Source organism: Micromesistius poutassou (assembly GCF_964030765.1).
Source record: "Micromesistius poutassou genome assembly, chromosome: 24".
Classification (NCBI taxonomy): domain Eukaryota; kingdom Metazoa; phylum Chordata; class Actinopteri; order Gadiformes; family Gadidae; genus Micromesistius; species Micromesistius poutassou.
Window position 1 is genome coordinate 3,377,448 of NC_140294.1, and position 18,775 is coordinate 3,396,222.

General features: G+C 40.3%; 1 protein-coding gene across 1 annotated transcript; it reads right to left on the minus strand.

Moving 5' to 3' along the window:
- Positions 1-1,396: 1,396 nt before the first annotated feature.
- On the minus strand, positions 1,397-11,484 carry LOC311369681 (myosin heavy chain, fast skeletal muscle-like). Its single transcript, XM_084487902.1, has 40 exons — positions 11,450-11,484; positions 11,127-11,341; positions 10,879-11,022; positions 10,632-10,788; positions 10,514-10,541; positions 10,299-10,413; positions 10,080-10,172; positions 9,930-9,993; positions 9,750-9,848; positions 9,331-9,434; positions 9,100-9,238; positions 8,857-8,975; positions 8,598-8,747; positions 8,310-8,480; positions 7,916-8,216; positions 7,700-7,770; positions 7,481-7,568; positions 7,239-7,356; positions 7,025-7,148; positions 6,809-6,945; positions 6,464-6,719; positions 6,133-6,375; positions 5,838-6,014; positions 5,592-5,737; positions 5,409-5,499; positions 4,929-5,318; positions 4,691-4,817; positions 4,436-4,554; positions 4,152-4,348; positions 3,879-4,062; positions 3,613-3,778; positions 3,406-3,530; positions 3,005-3,313; positions 2,695-2,898; positions 2,488-2,613; positions 2,238-2,408; positions 2,045-2,149; positions 1,846-1,941; positions 1,632-1,763; positions 1,397-1,504 (listed from the first exon to the last, which is right to left on the minus strand). The coding sequence occupies exons 2-40, from the start codon at positions 11,331-11,333 to the stop codon at positions 1,484-1,486; spliced, it is 5,814 nt and encodes a 1,937-aa protein (XP_084344028.1). The 5' UTR covers positions 11,334-11,341; positions 11,450-11,484; the 3' UTR covers positions 1,397-1,483.
- Between the last annotated feature and the right edge of the window lie 7,291 nt (positions 11,485-18,775).

Consider the following 18,775-nt stretch of genomic DNA (forward strand, 5'->3'; position numbering starts at 1 on the left):
CTTCGCTGCAAATCATCATCATGGAGACTGATATGCTGCCCAGACGTGTAGTCGAGGCGAAGGGGTTCCACGATCTGATTGCATTTCTCAAGCCAGATTACACCATGCCATGTCGCTAAACTATGACTGCGCAGCTGGAGAAAATGTACAGCAAAGCAGTTGGCTCGCTCCGTGAGATCCTGTCCTTAGCGGAGAAAGTTGCCATCACCACCGATGCTTGGACAGTGTTGACTACAGAGTCGTACGGAGTCGTGACCGTGGCCGTTCACTTTTTTACTGACTGGGTTGTGAGTGTGATCCTGTAGACCCGCTCAATGCCAGAGAGGCACACTGCGGAATACATGGCTAACGTCCTGCAAGCCGCGGTTGAAGATTGGGGCATAGACGACAGAGTGGCAGCCCGCGTGCATGACAACGCGTCCAACAAATTAAATCGTTTCATGTCTTAAACAAATTCTGTTGCAAAGAGGAGGCGTGTAGCATCAATATCCTAATTAACACATTTTGCCTGTTGTAAATTGACATGAGATATTGTAAATGTGCACAATCCTGCTCTATGCTGTGATATTTTGTATATCATCATTTATATTAACTTCATAGCTGTCTTAAAGGAAATCGCAGATCCTTTGAGCTCCGCAACTGCTGCCGCGGGACGTCGTTAACATCCCTAGAAAAAAGTGTCTGCTAAATGCCCTAAATGTAAATGCAAATGTAGATGGGTTGCTTCAATAATTGGATGTCTGCAACTGTTAGTGATCCAGGTTGTTGGTAATGAACAACAAGGAGGAAAAACATATAATATATATATTCATATATAGCGCCAATGTCTTGCACTCTCATTGGCTGAAGGTCTTCGCTCCTGTCATTGCAGGTTGCAACACCTTTCAATCCGCAGGATTTGGACGCCTAGACAGGTCCAGATATTAAAGCTGTGCGTTATCTGTCAGGGCTCTTCAATGTATCGCTTAGCCTATCGGATTGCGTCTTTGGAGTTCACACTACACAATCATCACTCTTGGGCGCATGCTAAGATATTCCTCCAAGCTGGGTTTTTTGTCTGTTATTTCAAAATCTTGTCTTTCTTGCCCTTCTTTCATAAACAGTGAATACATGGGTTAACACCAGGAAACTTTTGCATTAGTTGTGTTTCTCTAGTCCAATGTTTACACTTTAAAATGTCATGCACATTCAGAAGCATTGCTTTTTGCTTGTTCTGCCACTACATTGAAATCCATATGCCTGAAAGTATGTCTTATTTGATTAAAAGTATTTTTATGTTGAACCTTTCGGCCTATATCCAATGACCTATGAGATCCAGCTCTAGTAAAGATAAACTCTGTTTACAGGACTGAGCAAAGGAAGTAAAGCCAAACAAATAACTACACATTACAAGATGGACATTTGATGTATAGTTTATTGAATTATATTCCCAATCGCGTCATATTGTATGACGTGTATGTGCAATGTCTCACATGGAACGGAATTATTCAGCGCTGTCCTTTGCCTAAAGAGAAATACAAAACAAAAGTAGAATTTGGATGTTTAAAAGGCATTTGTATAAAATAATATAAGGAAATTATTAGGACACATATTTGTGGAATAATCAACACTGTACTTTGCCGTCCAATTACCTTTCCAGAGTCGCGGCTCTTAGACCTCAGCTTGTTGACCTGAGTCTCAGCAATGTCAGCACGTTCCTCAGCCTCCTCCAGCTCATGTTGAACCTTCCTGCACTTGGACAGGTAAGAGTTGGCCTGCTCCTCCTGTAGAAACATTAATATTATGTTTTTAATAAGTACTGAAATTGATGCAATAACCAGATTTTGTTAGGTAATTTCTACTTACAGCTTCCTCAGACTGCCTCTTGTAAGCCTTCACCTTCAGTTGCAGCTTATCAACAAGATCCTGGAGTCTGGCACCATTCTTCTTATCCTCCTCAGTCTGATCCACATTTGAAAGTGAAAAATCCCCATCATGTGGTCTTTAGATATGATCAAAATGCTAATGCAGTAGAAGCATATTTGGAGATGTAAGTTGGACATACCTGGTAGGTGAGTTCCTTGACTCTCCTCTCATATTTGCGAACACCTTTTACAGCATCTGCTCCACGTCTCTGTTCATTATCAACCTCTGACTCCAGATCACGAACCTTTAGAGTAGATTGATTCAATAAATCTTGTCCTTCTATTGGACCTTTTTGGGATACTATTATAAATGTGGGCTAATTATCATCTTACTCTGGACTCCAGTTTCTGCAGCTGCTTCTTGCCACCCTTCATGGCCAGGTTCTCAGCCTCATCCAGGCGGTGCTGCAGGTCTTTCACTGTGACCTCCAGGTTCTTCTTCATCCTCTCCAGGTGAGAGCTAGTATCCTGCTCTTTCTTTAGCTCCTCAGCCATCATGGCAGCCTACAAGGTCAAGTAATATATTCATTAAGAGTTCCATGAAGTTGTCATAACATCAATTAACAAACGAGTGTAGACCTACATCAGTGATTGCCCTCTTGGCCTTTTCTTCAGCATTCCTGGCTTCCTGGACACTGTCGTCCACCTCACCCTGGACTTGGACCAAGTCAGTCTCAAGCTTCTTCTTTGAGTTCAACAGGCTTGTGTTCTGAAACAAATTATTATAACATTTATTTCAAAACATGTACGTGTTCTTGTACCTGAATGATAGAATTAGAATGTTGTTTACCTGAGAGTGCAGCAGTCCAACGCGCTCGCTGGCATCCACCAGCTCTTGCTCAGCCACTTTGCGACCTCTCTCTGTCTGTTCCAGAGCTGCCCTCAGCTCCTCAATTTCAGCTACCATGAGACCGTTCCTACGGTCCACCATGGCAGCCTGCTCCTTCAGGTCTTCTGCAGCTCTGGTGGCATCATCAAGGTGCAGTTGGGCATCCTAAAGAAGGGTGAACATTTATTTTTATACGTGAAATAATGTGAAAAACTTCAACTATAAATGGTGGTAAATATACAGGGATCTCAAATTATGTTTTGTGTCATACCTTCAGTTGTCCCTGGACATTCCTCAGCTGCTTCTGGGCCTCAGAAGCCTGGCGGTTGGCATGACTCAGCTGGATCTCCATCTCATTCAGGTCTCCCTCCATCTTCTTCTTGATTCTCAGGGCATCATTCCTGCTCCTGACCTCAGAGTCCAGCGTGCTCTGCATGGAGTCAGTGATCCTCAGGCTGTTCCTCTTGATCTGCTCCATCTCCTCGTCCTTCTCAGCCAGCTTCCTGTCAACCTCACCCTTAATCTGGTTGAGCTCCAGCTGGACACGCAGAATCTTGGATTCCTCGTGCTCCAGAGTTCCCTGATGTATGACACATGTTTTAGGCACAATTATTGAAACTCAATGCAATATTTTGTAATTATAGTCTCTTATTTAGTTTATTTCCTCTTCACCTCAGCTTCCTCAAGGGCTGTCTGGATCTCAGACTTCTCTGTCTCCACCTGCTTCTTGGACTTCTCCAGCTCATGGATGCTCTTTCCGGTCTCACCAATTTGTTCAGTCAGGTCGGAAATCTCCTCTGCAGAGCAATTTTATGTGTTTAAGTATGGTTTGTATTTCTTATCCACAGGTGCTGTAAATATCACTGAGCGTAAACTCACGTTGGAGGTTCTTGTTTTCACGCTTCATGGTCTCCAGCTGATCCAAAGTTTCTTCATAGGAGTTCTTCATCTTGAAAAGCTCAGTGCTTAGAGAACGAGCCTCTTTCTGAGTTCCTTCAAGCTCTGCCTGGCCCTCCTCATATTTCTGCTTCCAGTCGGCCAAAACCTGTACAAAATTGTTAATTAAGTGGTACATGTTTAGCCATTGAAGAAGAATCATAGGATTATAATGTTTTAAGCCATTATTTCAATGAATTAGTATAAACCTTGTCAAAGTTCCTCTGCTTCTTGTCAAGGTTGGCAGCCAGTCCATTGGCCCTCTCCACATCAACCATGAGGTCCTCCACCTCACCCTGGAGTCTTTGTTTGGTCTTCTCCAGAGAGGCACACTTTGAGTTCACAGCCTCAATCTGTTCCTCAGCCTCTTGAAGGCGCTGGGCAAGCTTTTTCCTTAAAGAAAAGCATGGCTTTATTTGTGTATATTCATCAAATAGAATAGAATAGTGCACTTTAGCAAAAGTATTAAATATTTGACTCACTTGGACTCCTCAAGCTCCTCAGTGCGCTGGATAGCATCAGTTTCATACTTGGTCCTCCACTGAGCCACCTCACCGTTGGCCTTGGACATTCCACGCTGCAGCTCAGCCTTGGCCTCCTGCTCCTCCTCAAACTGCTCCCTCAGAAGGTCACAGTCATGGCGGGCTGATTGCACACCATGAGCAAGAGCATTCTTGGCCTACAAAAGGGGAAACAGAGCATGTCAATCCAAGATATATTTTTAAATCTTTTTACCCTGCAATTTGTATGAATTATACTACCTTACCTTAACTTCCTCCTCATTTAGCCTCTTCAGCTCCTCAATCTGTTGAGTATAAGCCTGCTTGCCTCTGGTCAGCTGGGAGACAAGAGCTTCCTTCTCCTCAAGCTGACGACCAAACTCACCTAGTTGGAGGAGGTATATCAAATTAGTAATACATAAAGAATTTGTGAGACAGAAAATGTATGTTGAATTGTGTTCCCAAAATGGTCCCCCCAGACTAACAAATGATTCATATGACTGAATGAAAGAAGTATCAACCGTTTTCTGTCAGCAGTCTTGCTCTCTGGGCACTGATGTCATTGATCTGGCGAGCATTCTCGTCACTCTTAGCCTTGATTTCACTGAGTTGGTCCTCAAGGGTACGGCAAATCTTCTCCAGATTTCCCTGAATTTTATCAATTTCAAATAATGTTAATTTGTTATTATTTACCTTTTTAAATTTTTTTATTTTCTATATTATTTCTTAACACAATGAAGGCATTGAATAATAACTTACCTTGGCCTTAGAAACAGCTTCCATGTTGCTGGAGAGGTCATCAATCTCCATCTTGAACTCGCTCTTCTCCTTCTCAAGCTTCTGCTTGACACGCTGGAGGTTGTCGATCTGCTCTCCCAGCTCTGCTACACTGTCAGCCTGCTTCTTACGCAGAGCAGCAGCAGTGGCTTCATGCTGCAGGGTGGACTCCTCAAGGTCACGACGCAGCTTCTGGAACTCAGCCTCACGCTTCTTGTTCATCTCAATCTGAGCAGAAGTGGCTCCACCAGCCTCCTCAAGCCTCTCACTGATCTCTTCAAGTTCCCTGGAGAGATCAGCTCTCTGCTTCTCAACCTTGGCACGAGCAGCACGCTCAGCCTCAATCTCTTCCTCCAGCTCCTCAATACGGGCCTAAATAATAGACAAATATTGAGCTCAATATCCAAGCATATCATTTCAGAACCTTTATATAAAAACAATTAACTTGATTAATTGTCCCACCTGAAGCTCCTTGATCTTTTTCTGAAGCTGAGCACCCAGTGACTGCTCATCCTCAATTTTGCTCAGAAGCTGGCTGGTCTCAAAGTCCTTCCTGAGAATAATTAACACGAAAAATGTTAAACTATCTCAAAACAGTCATATGCACTAAACCCTATCGTTATTCTTAAAATACAAATGTATTACTTCTTGATTTTCTCGTCAGACTGTTGTTTGTCATTCTCAAGATCCATGACAGTTTCCTGAGCCAGTTTCAGATCACCCTCAAGCTTTCTCTTGGATCGCTCAAGGTCCATACGGAGCTTCTTCTCTTGCTCCAGAGAACCTTCAAGCTGGATATCAATAATTGAAAAATTATTCAGAACAATCAAATGTAATGTTGAATATTCACTCAACTCCATTTCTGATATTCATTGAATAAGCTTTTCTCACATCATCCACTTGCTGTTCAAGCTTGGTCTTGGCCTTGGTCAGAGTGTTGACTTTGTCTTCCTCTGCCTGCAGGTCATCAAGAGTCTGCTGGTGTGCCTCTTGGAGGGCTTTCTTCTCCTTTGTCAGCTTAGCAACGCTCTCATCCTGAGAGGCCATCTCCTCAGTCAGGTTCTTCACCTGAACAAAACAAAATCACGTGTCATACTTTCTCATAAGTAAAGTGTATCCTTCCCTCTATTGATAACGGTTTGGACAATGTTGATGATATTGTTATTGTGGTAACATCTTTAGAAACCTTGTTCTCAGTGGCATGTTTCTCCTTCTCCACTTTGGCCAAGGTAAGTTCCAGGTCATCAATGTCCTTCTTGAGCTCAGAGCATTCATCTTCCAGTTTCCTCTTCTTGGCAGTCAGCTCAGCATTGATTTCCTCCTCATCCTCCAGTCTTTCAGTCGTCTCCTTGAGTTTGGCCTCCAGCTGGATCTTACTTTTGATAAGTCCTTCACACCTCTCTTCAGCATCATTCAGATTCTCTCCTTCCTGTATGATATTTAGATAGGTAGAACATGTCACATCACATGTATCCCAATGTTTGCACACATAAAAACAAAATGTAATGTTTACTTACAGAGGCCACTTGCAATGCAAGATCATTCTTCTCCTGCAGTAGAGAAATCATCTTCTGCTCCAGTTCCTTCTTCTTGGCCAGGGCGGCAGCCAGGTCTGTCTTCATCTTTTCATAGTTTTCCTTCATGTCAGCAAGCTCCTTCTCAGTTTCAGCACTCTTCAGAAGAGGCTTGATCTTGTAGTACACCTTCATCCATGGCCAGTGTTTGACATTCATGAATGAGCGAACATTGTACTGAATAGTGTAGATGGCTTCCCTATCAAATAAAATAAACCATATAGTCATATTTCACACTCAGTATCTAAAAACCAGTTTGAGTATTGAGCACTATGTTTTAAAACATACCTCCTCTCTGTCATCTTCACATACTCCTTTCTCATGACATAACCTCTGCAGAGTGCCTGAATCATTCCGACCAGAGCAGCCAGCTTCTCATCTCGCATCTCCTCAAGAGTACCCAGAAGACCAGCTTTAAAGAACACCTTAATGTAAGAAGAGACGTATGTCAGCGAGTAACTTTAAATCAAGTATAAACCTAGATTTTGACAACAATAAACAAACCTTGGTGTGTCCAAATTTGTACTCATCGTGAGGCACATCAATGGACCCAAGCAGTTTCTCAGAAGCCTTCTTGTTGTCAATAAACTGGCCCTCAGGAATGACACTGGCATTCAGTACTTTGTACCTGAAGAAGACCATTGTAATGTTTTTAACAATAACACAAATATTCAAAGACATTTGTAAAGTTTTCCTTGAAAAATCATTGAGTTAATACCTCTGCTTGAAGTCAGCATAGAGGATTCTGCTGGGGAAGCCCTTTCTGCAGATTCTAATGCCCTCCAGTACACCGTTACACCTCAGCTGGTGGATAACCAGGAAGTTCTCCATGAGTCCTGTTATTTTGGTGAAATTCATGTAATTAATATTATTAGTTTGGTATAGCAATGCCCATAAACCCTCACTAAAATGTATTATTATGACTCAGACACTATGAACATTTACTAGTAGTCACTGTACCTGGAGTCTTTGACTCGTTGGGAATCAGACAACGCACAAAGTGAGGATGGGTGCTCCTCAAGTTAGTCATTAGTTTGCCCAAGTTCTCCTATAGACATGAAACAAAATATTAATTCCGTAGAACTTGTTTCGGAAAGAATGATTTAGAATTATACATACATATGTAGTAAGTGTTTAAGTACGTTTTTACATGTATTCATTTTGCTTGTTTAACCTTACCCTGAACTGTGAAGACACAGTCTGCATGGAACCACCCTTCTTCTTGCCTCCTTTCTTTGCACCGCCAGTCTCTGTTTTTAATTATCGGTTACAAGTCAGTTAGTTAATTTCATAACTTTTTTTTTTTTTTTAAGAAACACATTAAGTGGCAGGAAATAAATGGTTATTATAATATCACTGATGTAAAAATTACTGGTAAAAATTCTTGAGATGTACCTTCAACTACAGGTGGGTACAGGACAGGCAGCAGTTTGTTTGAGGACTTCTGGTACAGCCCAATAACAGAGTCATTCAGGGGATCCTTGTTCTTGTCCAGCCAGCCAGTGACATTGTAGTCCACAGTACCAGCATAATGCACCAGGGAAAAGTGGGCCTCAGCCTTTCCCTTTCCTGGCTTGGGCTTCTCAAATGCTTTGTTCTTGCCAAGATGCTGGTCATACAGCTTGTTCTTGAAGGTAGTGTCTGAAGCCTTGGGGAACATGCACTCCTCTTCAAGGACGGAGAAGATGCCCATTGGCTTAAGAGAATAAAGGATTGATGAAACATTATTAAAAGTAATTTGTAAGTCACACAAAGAATAATGATATGTAGTTATAATATTCAGGTGTACCTTCTCAATAAGCTCAATGCAGGCAGCCAAGTCCATGCCGAAGTCAATGAACTCCCAGATAATACCCTCCTTCTTGTACTCCTCTTGCTCCAGGACGAACATGTGGTGGTTGAAGAACTGTTGCAGTTTCTCATTGGTGAAGTTGATGCACAACTGCTCCATGCTGTTGTACTAGTAGGGGACATTCAATAAACTGACTATTACAAGTGTTCAACAATTGATTGGTAATGACTATATCCAAATGAAGGAAATGCTATCAGAAATGCTGCCACTTATTTAACAACTTACATCAAAAATCTCAAAACCAGCGATGTCCAGCACACCAATGTAGAATTGTCTTGCTTGCTTGGTGTCCAGCATCTGGTTGATACGGATGACCATCCACAAGAACATCCTCTCATAGATAGACTTGGCCAGGGCACTCACTGAGTTGTTGACCTGAAAATATTTTTTCATACAAAATCATCACAAACTATAATCTCATAATTGACAAACCATGTTAACAGAAATTGTACCATATTTCATGAACACATTGTGTTTTTATTACCTGAGGTACAGTCTGTCCCTTGGTGACATACTCATTTCCGACCTTCACTCTTGGGTAGCAAAGAGCCTTGAGCATGTCAGCAGAATTCAGACCCAGTAGATAGGAAATCTTGTCGGCCTCTACAAAGTTAACATGAAAAATGATTGTGTTATTAGTCTGTATGATAATGACTCCAAATGAAATAAAAGCAAATATGCACCAATATACCTTCTAGTGCAGTGATGAATACATATTAATAGTTACCTTCATTGCCATCTGGCTCAGCCTGCTCCTCACGCTGCTTCTGCTTGAACTTCATGTTACCGTGGTGAAGCACAGCACCAGTAAACTTAAAGATGCCCATCTTGTCCTCATTAGTGAAGCCCAAAATATCAATGGCTTCCTGTGTCGAAAAGAAAAAAACATTTAGAAAACATTTTGTCTGATATATCCTATGTGGAAAATATATGATTTTTTTTCCAATCAATAACTGACATCAGTAGCATCCAGCTCCACTTTGTCATCAATGCTGGCCACAGTGATCTGACCCTGACTGCACATGGGGAAGTCGTAGGGGTTGGTGGTGATGAGGGTCATTTCTGAGGGATTAAACAAATGTCATTTTTCAGCTTGTTTTTTGTCAATATCATTTCTCAACTATATGCTGCTACCTAACAGATAACTTCTGAATAAAAAATAATATCCAAATGCATTTCCATACTGTTTAATGGAAGATATAATATTTACCAAAAACGATTTATTCTAGAGAGAAAACTAGCCCTTCAAGTAGTTGAACTTCAGAAGGCATATTTAGATATTTATAGTTATATTAGATCAGATGAAGGCAATTCTGGAAAACTTTTCATCTTAATATTTATTACATTCTTCACACTCTTACTATAATAAAATCTCACCAATGATCTCAGGTTTGTGGTTGGTCATCATCTGGTAGAAGATGTGATAGCCTCTCTCATCGGGAAGCTGGAATGTCACTCTTGACTTCTCCAGCAGATCTATGAGGCCCATTCATTAATCAAAACCTATTCCTCTAATAATCTTGGTTAATTAATCCACATGTAGAACTAGATACTTACACGTCTCAATGTCAGCACTGGACAGTTTACCATTTGCGTGGAAATGAATTCTAATGAATTTACCCTGTTTGCAAAATAATTTGTTTTAGCATCCTCAAAAAAAGACTCAAAAACTAAGGAGCGTCTTCAAGGAATTCACTTCATACTTACAAAACGGGAGGAGTTGTCATTTCTCACAGTCTTGGCATTACCATAGGCCTCCAGCAGGGGATTGGCTGCAATAATCTGGTCCTCCAGTGACCCCTATAATGAAGCATAAAATGTTAATACCTATTTATTGAATCATATTTATATTCTTCATGTTCTTAGGTGGTTTCTTTATGTATTGATTCATTGATTTAATGTTTTATTTTTATTGTTTTAACATACTTTTATCTTTCCAGCGCCTGCAGGGCCCTCCTTCTTATCTCCACCCACTGAGATGGTAGCAAAGTACTGGATGACACGCTTGGTGTTCACAGTCTTTCCAGCACCGGATTCTCCACTGGGTATGAAAAGACGAATAAAGTAAATTCATTTTGACATGTTTACAATGTAAGATTCATTGCATTATATTTATATCATATTAATAGAATCAAACTTACGTGATCAGGACAGACTGGTTCTCTCTGTCTGTAAAAAAAAAAAATTCACATTTGAATGATTATGCCATTCATTAGTAAAAACAAGATATTAGGGATTTCAAACTTTGAATTTACAAACCAGTGAGCATGTTCTGGAAGGCATTGTCAGAGACAGAGAAGATGTGGGGTGGAGCCTCCATACGCTTCTTGCCTCTGTAGGCATTGACAACTGACTGATCGTACACTGGGAGCCACTTGTAGGGGTTTACAGTGGCACAGAACAGCCCAGAGTAGGTCTGAAGGAGGTCACAGAGAGAGTTTCAGAGTAATTGATATACTATATTATGTATATTATGTATTTTAATTTAGAATGTTAAATATCTCACGTAGATCATCCATGCTGCATAACGCTCTGCAAGGTTATACAACACAGAGGCTTCATTGAGATGGGTCATCATGGCCATGTCCTCAATTTTGTCGTACTTGGGAGGGTTCATGGGTGTGACATCGTCCTCCTTGACTGTCCTCTCCTGAAACATGGAAACCCATTTTTAGTTTTCTTAACAATGCAACTTTCACTTTTGCACTGTTGATAGCAACAACTTAGCCCATGCCATGATCAACCTCTGCCTACCTCCTTTGTTGCCAAAACTGTGACGGTGACTTTGCCAGCGTCCCTCTTAGTGATGGTACACTTGACGTACAGTTCCTTAGCATCAGCCACATATCCAGCAGCCTTCGCATCGAAAGGCGCGGTCTGGGCCGCAAGCCTCTCCTTCTCTGGCTTCCGGAGGTAAATGGCAGCCGCGCCATAAATGGCCATCTCTGCGTCCGTACTCATGATGAAGGCTTATTTCACAAAAACAAACAAATTAATTTATTTTAACTGACATATATAGATGGCTTCAACAAGGTTTTGAGATGGTGTTCGTCCACGAGATATTCAATTATTCTTACCGTTTTCTTCCCTCTAATCGCAGAAGAAATTGTTCCTTTAAAATAAAAGTTATTATTGGTATTATTAAGTCACGTGTACAAGTAACAGTCAAATTTGGCCGACTTAAATCATAGTAAAATATGACTCTGACTGTGTATTTAACTATAACATTGATTTATACATACTTATATCAACATTTCATTATGTTCAAAACAATTAAAAATAAATATTCACATAAGATGCAGATAAAATACACATACAAATGTCCACTGTAATGTAATGTAAACAACAGTAGGTAGTAATTTAAATGAACAAAGATCCTAAACGGTATCTAAAATAAATGTATATTGAAAACATTCTTTGTGATTCATTTTTAAAGAGGTAGATAAATAGGATTAATTTCCTCGATTAAAAAAAAAAGTGTGTATGAAACTAACCAAACTAATGCAATGGCTCCCCTACACAGCAGCTGAAGAATCAGTCTGACTTACCTCCAGTTGTAATAACCTGAATGAGTGCATTCATCTCATCTTGTGGCCTCTTATATAGAGGTGGTTCTGCAGTCCAGGCTGAAACTAAATAAGGGCAGATCCTCTTGTTTTGTCTAGCTTTGCATTTGATTTGTTCATTGGCACATACATTTCCAGCAGTTACAATTCTGAAATCAAATGAATAATTTACTTTGAAGATATATAGAATGCAATATAATGTTAGTTTATTGTATATTTTAAACGTATACGTTGTTATTCATATTTGTATTTACATAATTTAATGGCTTAATATATAATATATAATATTTTGTTTCCTTGCAGATTGTGATCACTTATTTAACAATCAGTTTCACACAATCTATAAATATATCATGTATAAACGTTGAATACCTATCCATGCCACATTGCAACTGTAAGCAAGGATTCCATTTTTGGCTTGGTCAGAGTATTCAAACTTTTATGAAATAAAGGTAGACGATTCAATAGAGGCCCTTATGCTGGGGGGTATAGGGTTGCATGTGTTAATATATTTTTTGGAGTGCACTTCTTCGGAGTGAAAATTAAAAAGACTCAACATTTTTGTTATGCTTAAAATCCTAACAGATTTTTTCTAAGTGTTTATATACTTGTATCCACAGGTGTACAGACTCTCATCATCCCTATCCCTTTATTAATAGATATATCATGTGCATATTTGTTACAAAAAAATCTTCAGTATCATTTACTTTATTTTATAGATTAAAAGATGAAGAAGTTTGAGAGTCTATAAATATCCTAATTCTTGTCCATATTGCAACATTGCAACTGTCACCAGAGATCCACTTTTGGCATGGTAGAGTATATCAACTTTAATGACATGATGCCAAGGAATAGCGATGAATGTATTTTTAAAAATTTGCATTGCAGTGTTTCCATTCAGCTTTGCTTAAATAATTTATATTATCTAAAATGAAACAACACATATTAAATCTAATGTGCAAAATTGGACCACCAAGGGAACAAGATGTTTAATTGTTTTTTTGGTATATGTTTTTTTGGCATATACCTATAAACATATATATATATATATATATATATATATATATATATATATATATATATATATATAGGCCTATATACTAATTAATTCCAGTATGTAATCACCTTCTTATTCAATGTCTTACTAATGGAAACTAATGTTAATTAGTTAATAAAAATTCCAAAGCTTTACTTAACTCCGTTGAATTTCCTTTCACAACGCCTCTTTCTTATCATCTTTACCGCAGTCATCACCCACATACACAGATACAAAAGCTCATTGTTCCTGACTGTTTACCATTCTTACTTTTCAATTTTAATAGCTATATATCATATTCATATCTGTTTTTAAACTTGGGCATCTATCTATAAATAATTCTGGTTCACATTGCAGCTGAGACCATAGATACCATAGATTTCTTGGCATAAGACTATGCTAACTGGAATAACATGCCAAGGAATAGTGCTGCATATGCTTGCATAGATTAATTAATTACTATATGAATTTGTATATATATATATATATATATATATATATATATATATATATATATATATATATATATATATGCCTATATGCCTATATACAAATTAATTCTAGTATGTAATCACCTTCTTATTCAATTGTATGGAAATACTTTTAATTGTGCTTTTATGTTTGATGTCTTACTAATGGAAACTAATGTTATACTGTATCGTTTAGCTTGATGTCTGTGTGCTTGACCTCACATAAATACACCAGTGGCACATTGCTTCCTATTTGGCTGGCAGAAAGGACATTAAGATTGAAGTGACGTGTGTAACCAGTCAAAAGCAACTATATTTATATTGGCACCCATATAAATACAGCATATCAACATCATGTCTAAAATTGTCTTAGGTATTAAACTTCATTGCAGGTGCCAGTTGTAAATACATGTGGTCTGATGAATGAACATTGGGGGGAGAGTGAGCAGTGCTATGGGAAAGAGAATACTGTTTAGCCTCTTTAATAGAGATGTATTTTAAGTGGGTATTTGTTGTAGTTTTGCAGAGGGTCATATTTCAAGATATTTTAGAAGGATGAATCTCAGACTGGTCCGTCTGGTCTTCAAACAATGTTTAGCCACAAAAAGACACACTAGATGGAAAGCTTCCAAAAAGTGGATGACCACAAGGATTATGCAATCCAAGTTGTCTCTGATTTGCAGTGATAAAAACAAGGAACAAAACAATTAGAATAAAAAAGTAGACTTTTGATATATATATATATATATATATATATATATATACACACACACTGCTGATTCTTTCTCGCAGCCATGTTTTCTGATAATCTTTTGTAGGTGTTATGATTCCTTCCAAGGTTTCCCTTTAGCCCAAGTTTTTCTCTCTCGTTGGATTAAGGTTGTTACTATCATTGACAGTCGCTTCACATTGCAGGATTTGGACTCCAGATATTAAACCTGCTAGATATCTCTCAGTGCTCTGCAACGTATCATTGAGCCTCTCAGATTGCATCTCTGCAGTACTGCACCTAGCCCATCCTAGGCCATCCTAGGCGAGTTGTTTCCGGAGATGGTTTGGCTCTTTGTGTGACGGTGCTTCACCGCAGCAAATCACCGGGCCAGCTGAGACAATTGTACCGGCATGCAGAATGATTCTGCCAAGGAAAACCACGAGTAACGCTGGTGAGATGAGTTACTGATCAGGTGGTTGAATGGTACAACGTCAGAGTAGGTCTTCTGTGGGGTTATTTTGACACCAGTCCATGAAATACATTGTGGATTGTAACTTATTTCATAAAAAAAAGTTTTTTTGTGAGAGAATAGAATCAAAGCATTTTAACCAAGACTTGCTCAAAATACAAATTCAAATTCAAAAAAACTTTATTTGTCCCCAAGGGGCAATTGAAGACAGACACGTAAAGCAGCAGCATTCAATACAAGCTTAGGTGCAACATAAGCCAAGAACAAGACAATTGTTGTTAGTTACTGACAGATAAAACACAAGGCATAGTTATGTACAAATATACAGAGTGATATATAAATATTTTTATAAATAGAGCTTGAAAAGTTTTAAAAAGTGTAACATTAGACTAAAGGTTACAATAATATCAGATAAAAATATACCAAGCTGATGAAGGAGCATTGAATCATGTTGTACAGCAGCGCTCAAAAGCAGCGAAGCAGACGCAATTGTGAACTTGGGACGTGATTGACGTGGGTTCAGTCATATAACGGGGGGGGCTTTATTTCTCTGAGCTTGTGCGTGTGTGTGTAAGACCAACTCTCACCACCGGGGGGGGGGCACTAGAGCTGGAAATGTCTCAAACTTTAATATGATCCCACAAAGCCAGAAGTGTATATTTCCCATTCAATACCCTACCTGGCTGGTTTATTACACTTTAAATGTTTAATTTCCGTGTGTTAAAACATTCTTCATTGTCGTTGTCACTGAATCTGAGGTTGGCGTGCACTTTTGGAACTTGAAAACTATATGGCTGATGTGGATGTTTATATGCGGTGTATCCGCCTCTCAAATTTCCACATACTCACACGCATGCTAGCACGCACGCGAACGCACACACACTCCTATAAATAGTGCTTTTATCTCTTTAATATGTTTTTGAATATCGGATCGGTGCTGGATAAAAGGTATTTGGGAAGTCCCGGACGCCCGGGTCCATCACAGCAGGTTAATCCGAGGTACAGTCGAAAACCAACATCACCACAATGTCACAAGGAGAACACACATCAAGGCATTTGAAGTAGCCTTCATGAATGCATGAATGTGCCCAAGTCAAAGTGTGAAAGTTGAAACGTCAGGGAAATGTGTGTGTCAGGAGGAGCCTGCTGTGTTCCAATATCCAGGGTTGCCAACTCTCACGCATCTGGCGTGACTCACGCTTTCAGCATCAATCTCACGCACACGCAACAAATGTCACGCCAAAAAACCCAAAAAACTCCCGTTCATTTTCTGACGATGATTTGACTAGACTAGACCAGACCACAGCGTATTGTTTCTAACCCTATCTGCCTACAACGTTCTCATAGCAGCAGGACTGATGGACTGCGGGTGTAAGTGGGACAGGCTTGGGGGGCCCAAGGCAGAGGGGGGCCAATGGGAAAAAAAATAATATATATATATATATATTTTTTTTTTTTGATTGTTGCTCAAATAGTTTAATAACAATCAGAAACAACAACAAGGTGAGTAATACAGCACAACTAAAGAGAAGTTAAAACCTCTCTGCATGTTTTGTAATAACACAAACTAGAAAATGTAATCCCACGCATAAGGGATTACTGTGCATAGAAATGGCTGTGATCTTTATGATCTTTTTGCATGTTGCTTTGGATGAAGGCATCTGCTAAGAACCATAATCATATTTCAGTTAAATTCAGCTGAGGGTTGTATAGCCAATGCAAAGACTGATAGTTGAGTATGGATGAGTTGAGTTATGGTTGGACAGAAATCAGACACTGAACATAGAAACCATCAACTTCAGTCTCTTGTCTTCTCTTAATTGCGCAACCTTTGAACAATTATCTATTTTCTGTGGGTAAGATGAGGGAGGTAGTTAGATATGCTTCATGTAAATCAGTCAATAGGCCTACTAGAAAATGCATTTCCTGTAGAAAACGCGGGGAATGCTGTAGTACAAAGTGAGGTTGAAAATATGTTTTAATAAAGCCACATAGATTAAGACGTAAAGAAACGTTTAATGGATTAAATCAAGTAAAAGCTGCCCAATCTGGCAACACTGCCTGCACGTCCTCGCGCTCCACCCTCAGCGTAAATTAATGAGACCAACTGAAAACGAGGCAGAGATGGAACTAATTAGGCCTATGAAAAAAATATAAAGGTAATCGAAATTCTGTTTTCAAATTATTGAAAATACAAGTGGACCCACTTGTTTTGATTTGTTTAGTTACGAAGTTGAGTGGGTACGGAGGCTCCGATACTTCAGGAGGTTCAGGAGGCTGAACAGACTGTGTGCGGGGTGGCTGGCGTCGCTCACAATTCGGGTGAGGTGGGCGATGTATGTGACTTGCAAGGAAGGGAGTGGGGTAGGCCTACCAATGATCCTTCCAGCTGTGTTCACTATGCGTTGCAGTGCTCTCCTGCTGTATTCAGTGCAGCTTCCGCCCCACACAGTGATGCAGCTGGACAGGATGCTTTCAATGGTGCCCCGGTAGAATGTGCACACGATGGTTCGCTTGCTTCAGTTTGCGGAGGAAGTAGAGGCGCCGCTGGGCTTTCTTCACCAGTGATGCAGTGTTGGTTCCTTCCTGTAGAGGGTGTCATCGTTCTTGGTGATGAGACCCAACAGAGTTGTATCGCAAACTTCACCATGTGATTGGTGCTGTAGGTTGGTGTGCAGTCGTGAGTCAGCAGGGTGAAGAGCAGGGGACTGAGCACACAGCCTTGGGGGGCCCCTGTGCTGAGTGTGATGCTGCTCGAGGTGTTGTTGCCGACTCGTACTGCTTGTGGCCTCTCACTAAGGAAGTCCATCAGCCAGTTTCAAAGGGAGGTGTTGAGTCCCAGCTGGTCCAGTTTACAGATGAGTTGTTGTTGTGTTGGATTATGGTGTTCAATGCTAAACTGAAGTCTATGAACAGCATTCTCACATATGAGTCTGTTGAGTCCAGGTGGGTGAGGGCTGGTGGATAGCAGAGCAGATTGCATCCTCTGTGGACCGTTTGGCTCAGTATGCAAACTGAAAGGGGTCCAGGGTAGAGGGGAGGATGGACTTGATGCCGTTCAAAACACTTCATGATGATGGGGGTCAGTGCCACAGGGCAATAGTCATTGAAGCAGGATGGTGCAGGTTTCTTTGGCACAGGTATGTATGATGATGATGATGCCTTGAAATGTGATGGAACAGAAGCTTGTCTCAGAGAAGTGTTAAAGACATCCGTGAAGACATCCTTAAGCTCGTCTGCACAGTCCTTCAACACATGGCCTGGAATGTTGTCTGGGCCTGTTGCTTTCAGCAGGCAGCAGATAGGCACAGAGCCTGATCGTTGGGGGGGGGGGGGAGTCTTCTGGGCTTGTGTTGTTTGTTGCTGCTTCAAACCGTGCAAAGAAGCTGTTGAGGTTGTTGAGCAGAGAGATGTTGTCGTCGCAGATCTGTGGCACAGGCTTGTAGTCCGTGATGGTCTGAATGCCCTGCCACTGGCTCCACGGGTATCTGCTGTCTTTGAAATGGCAGATTATCTTTTTTGTAGGGATGCACCGAAATTTCGGCCACCGAAATTTTTCGGCCGAAAATGGCCCAAAAGCGCACTTTGGCCGAAACACTTTTATCACCGAAACAACACGGCCAAAACAGGAAATTGTGATGACGCAAACAAAAACCGCGGCCAGCACACGCTTGTCTGGATAAGCGCCTCTGCGCCAACATGTCTGCGGTGTGGGCATATTTCCATATATCTGAAAAAGACTAAATGTAGTAATCTAGAGAACCAGCTACAACCTTGTTTTCATCCAAACGAGCCGTCTTTAGCTACGGCTCGCTATGAGACAGCTTCTATGAGCTGTCGGCTATCAGCCGCGAGTTTAGGGACCGTCCGCAAAGTGCAAAACGGAAAACGGTGTTGTTGTTTTTTCAGTGCTAAATAAATATTTTTATACTTTTAATAATTGTAATTGATTTATTCTTTGAATTGCAATGCCTTGATTTTAGTGAGGTTAGTACACAGTCATAGCTATAAATGCAATGGTAGGCCTACTAATAATTGGCATAATAATTTATTTCGGTGTTTCGGTTTTCGGTTTTCGGCCTTGGTTTCCTCATTTTCGGTTTTCGGTTTCGGCCAAGAATTTTCATTTCGGTACATCCCTACTTTTTTG

Excerpts from the sequence above, each read along its gene's own strand:
- LOC311369681 (XM_084487902.1), bottom strand. The coding sequence starts at position 11,333 with ATGAGTACGGACGCAGAGATGGCCATTTATGGCGCGGCTGCCATTTAC. Across the intron at positions 11,023-11,126 it reads CAGTTTTGGCAACAAAGGAG|GAGAGGACAGTCAAGGAGGA; the intron begins GTAGGCAGAGGT and ends TCCATGTTTCAG. Across the intron at positions 5,500-5,591 it reads TCTGACGAGAAAATCAAGAA|GAAGGACTTTGAGACCAGCC; the intron begins GTAATACATTTG and ends AATTATTCTCAG.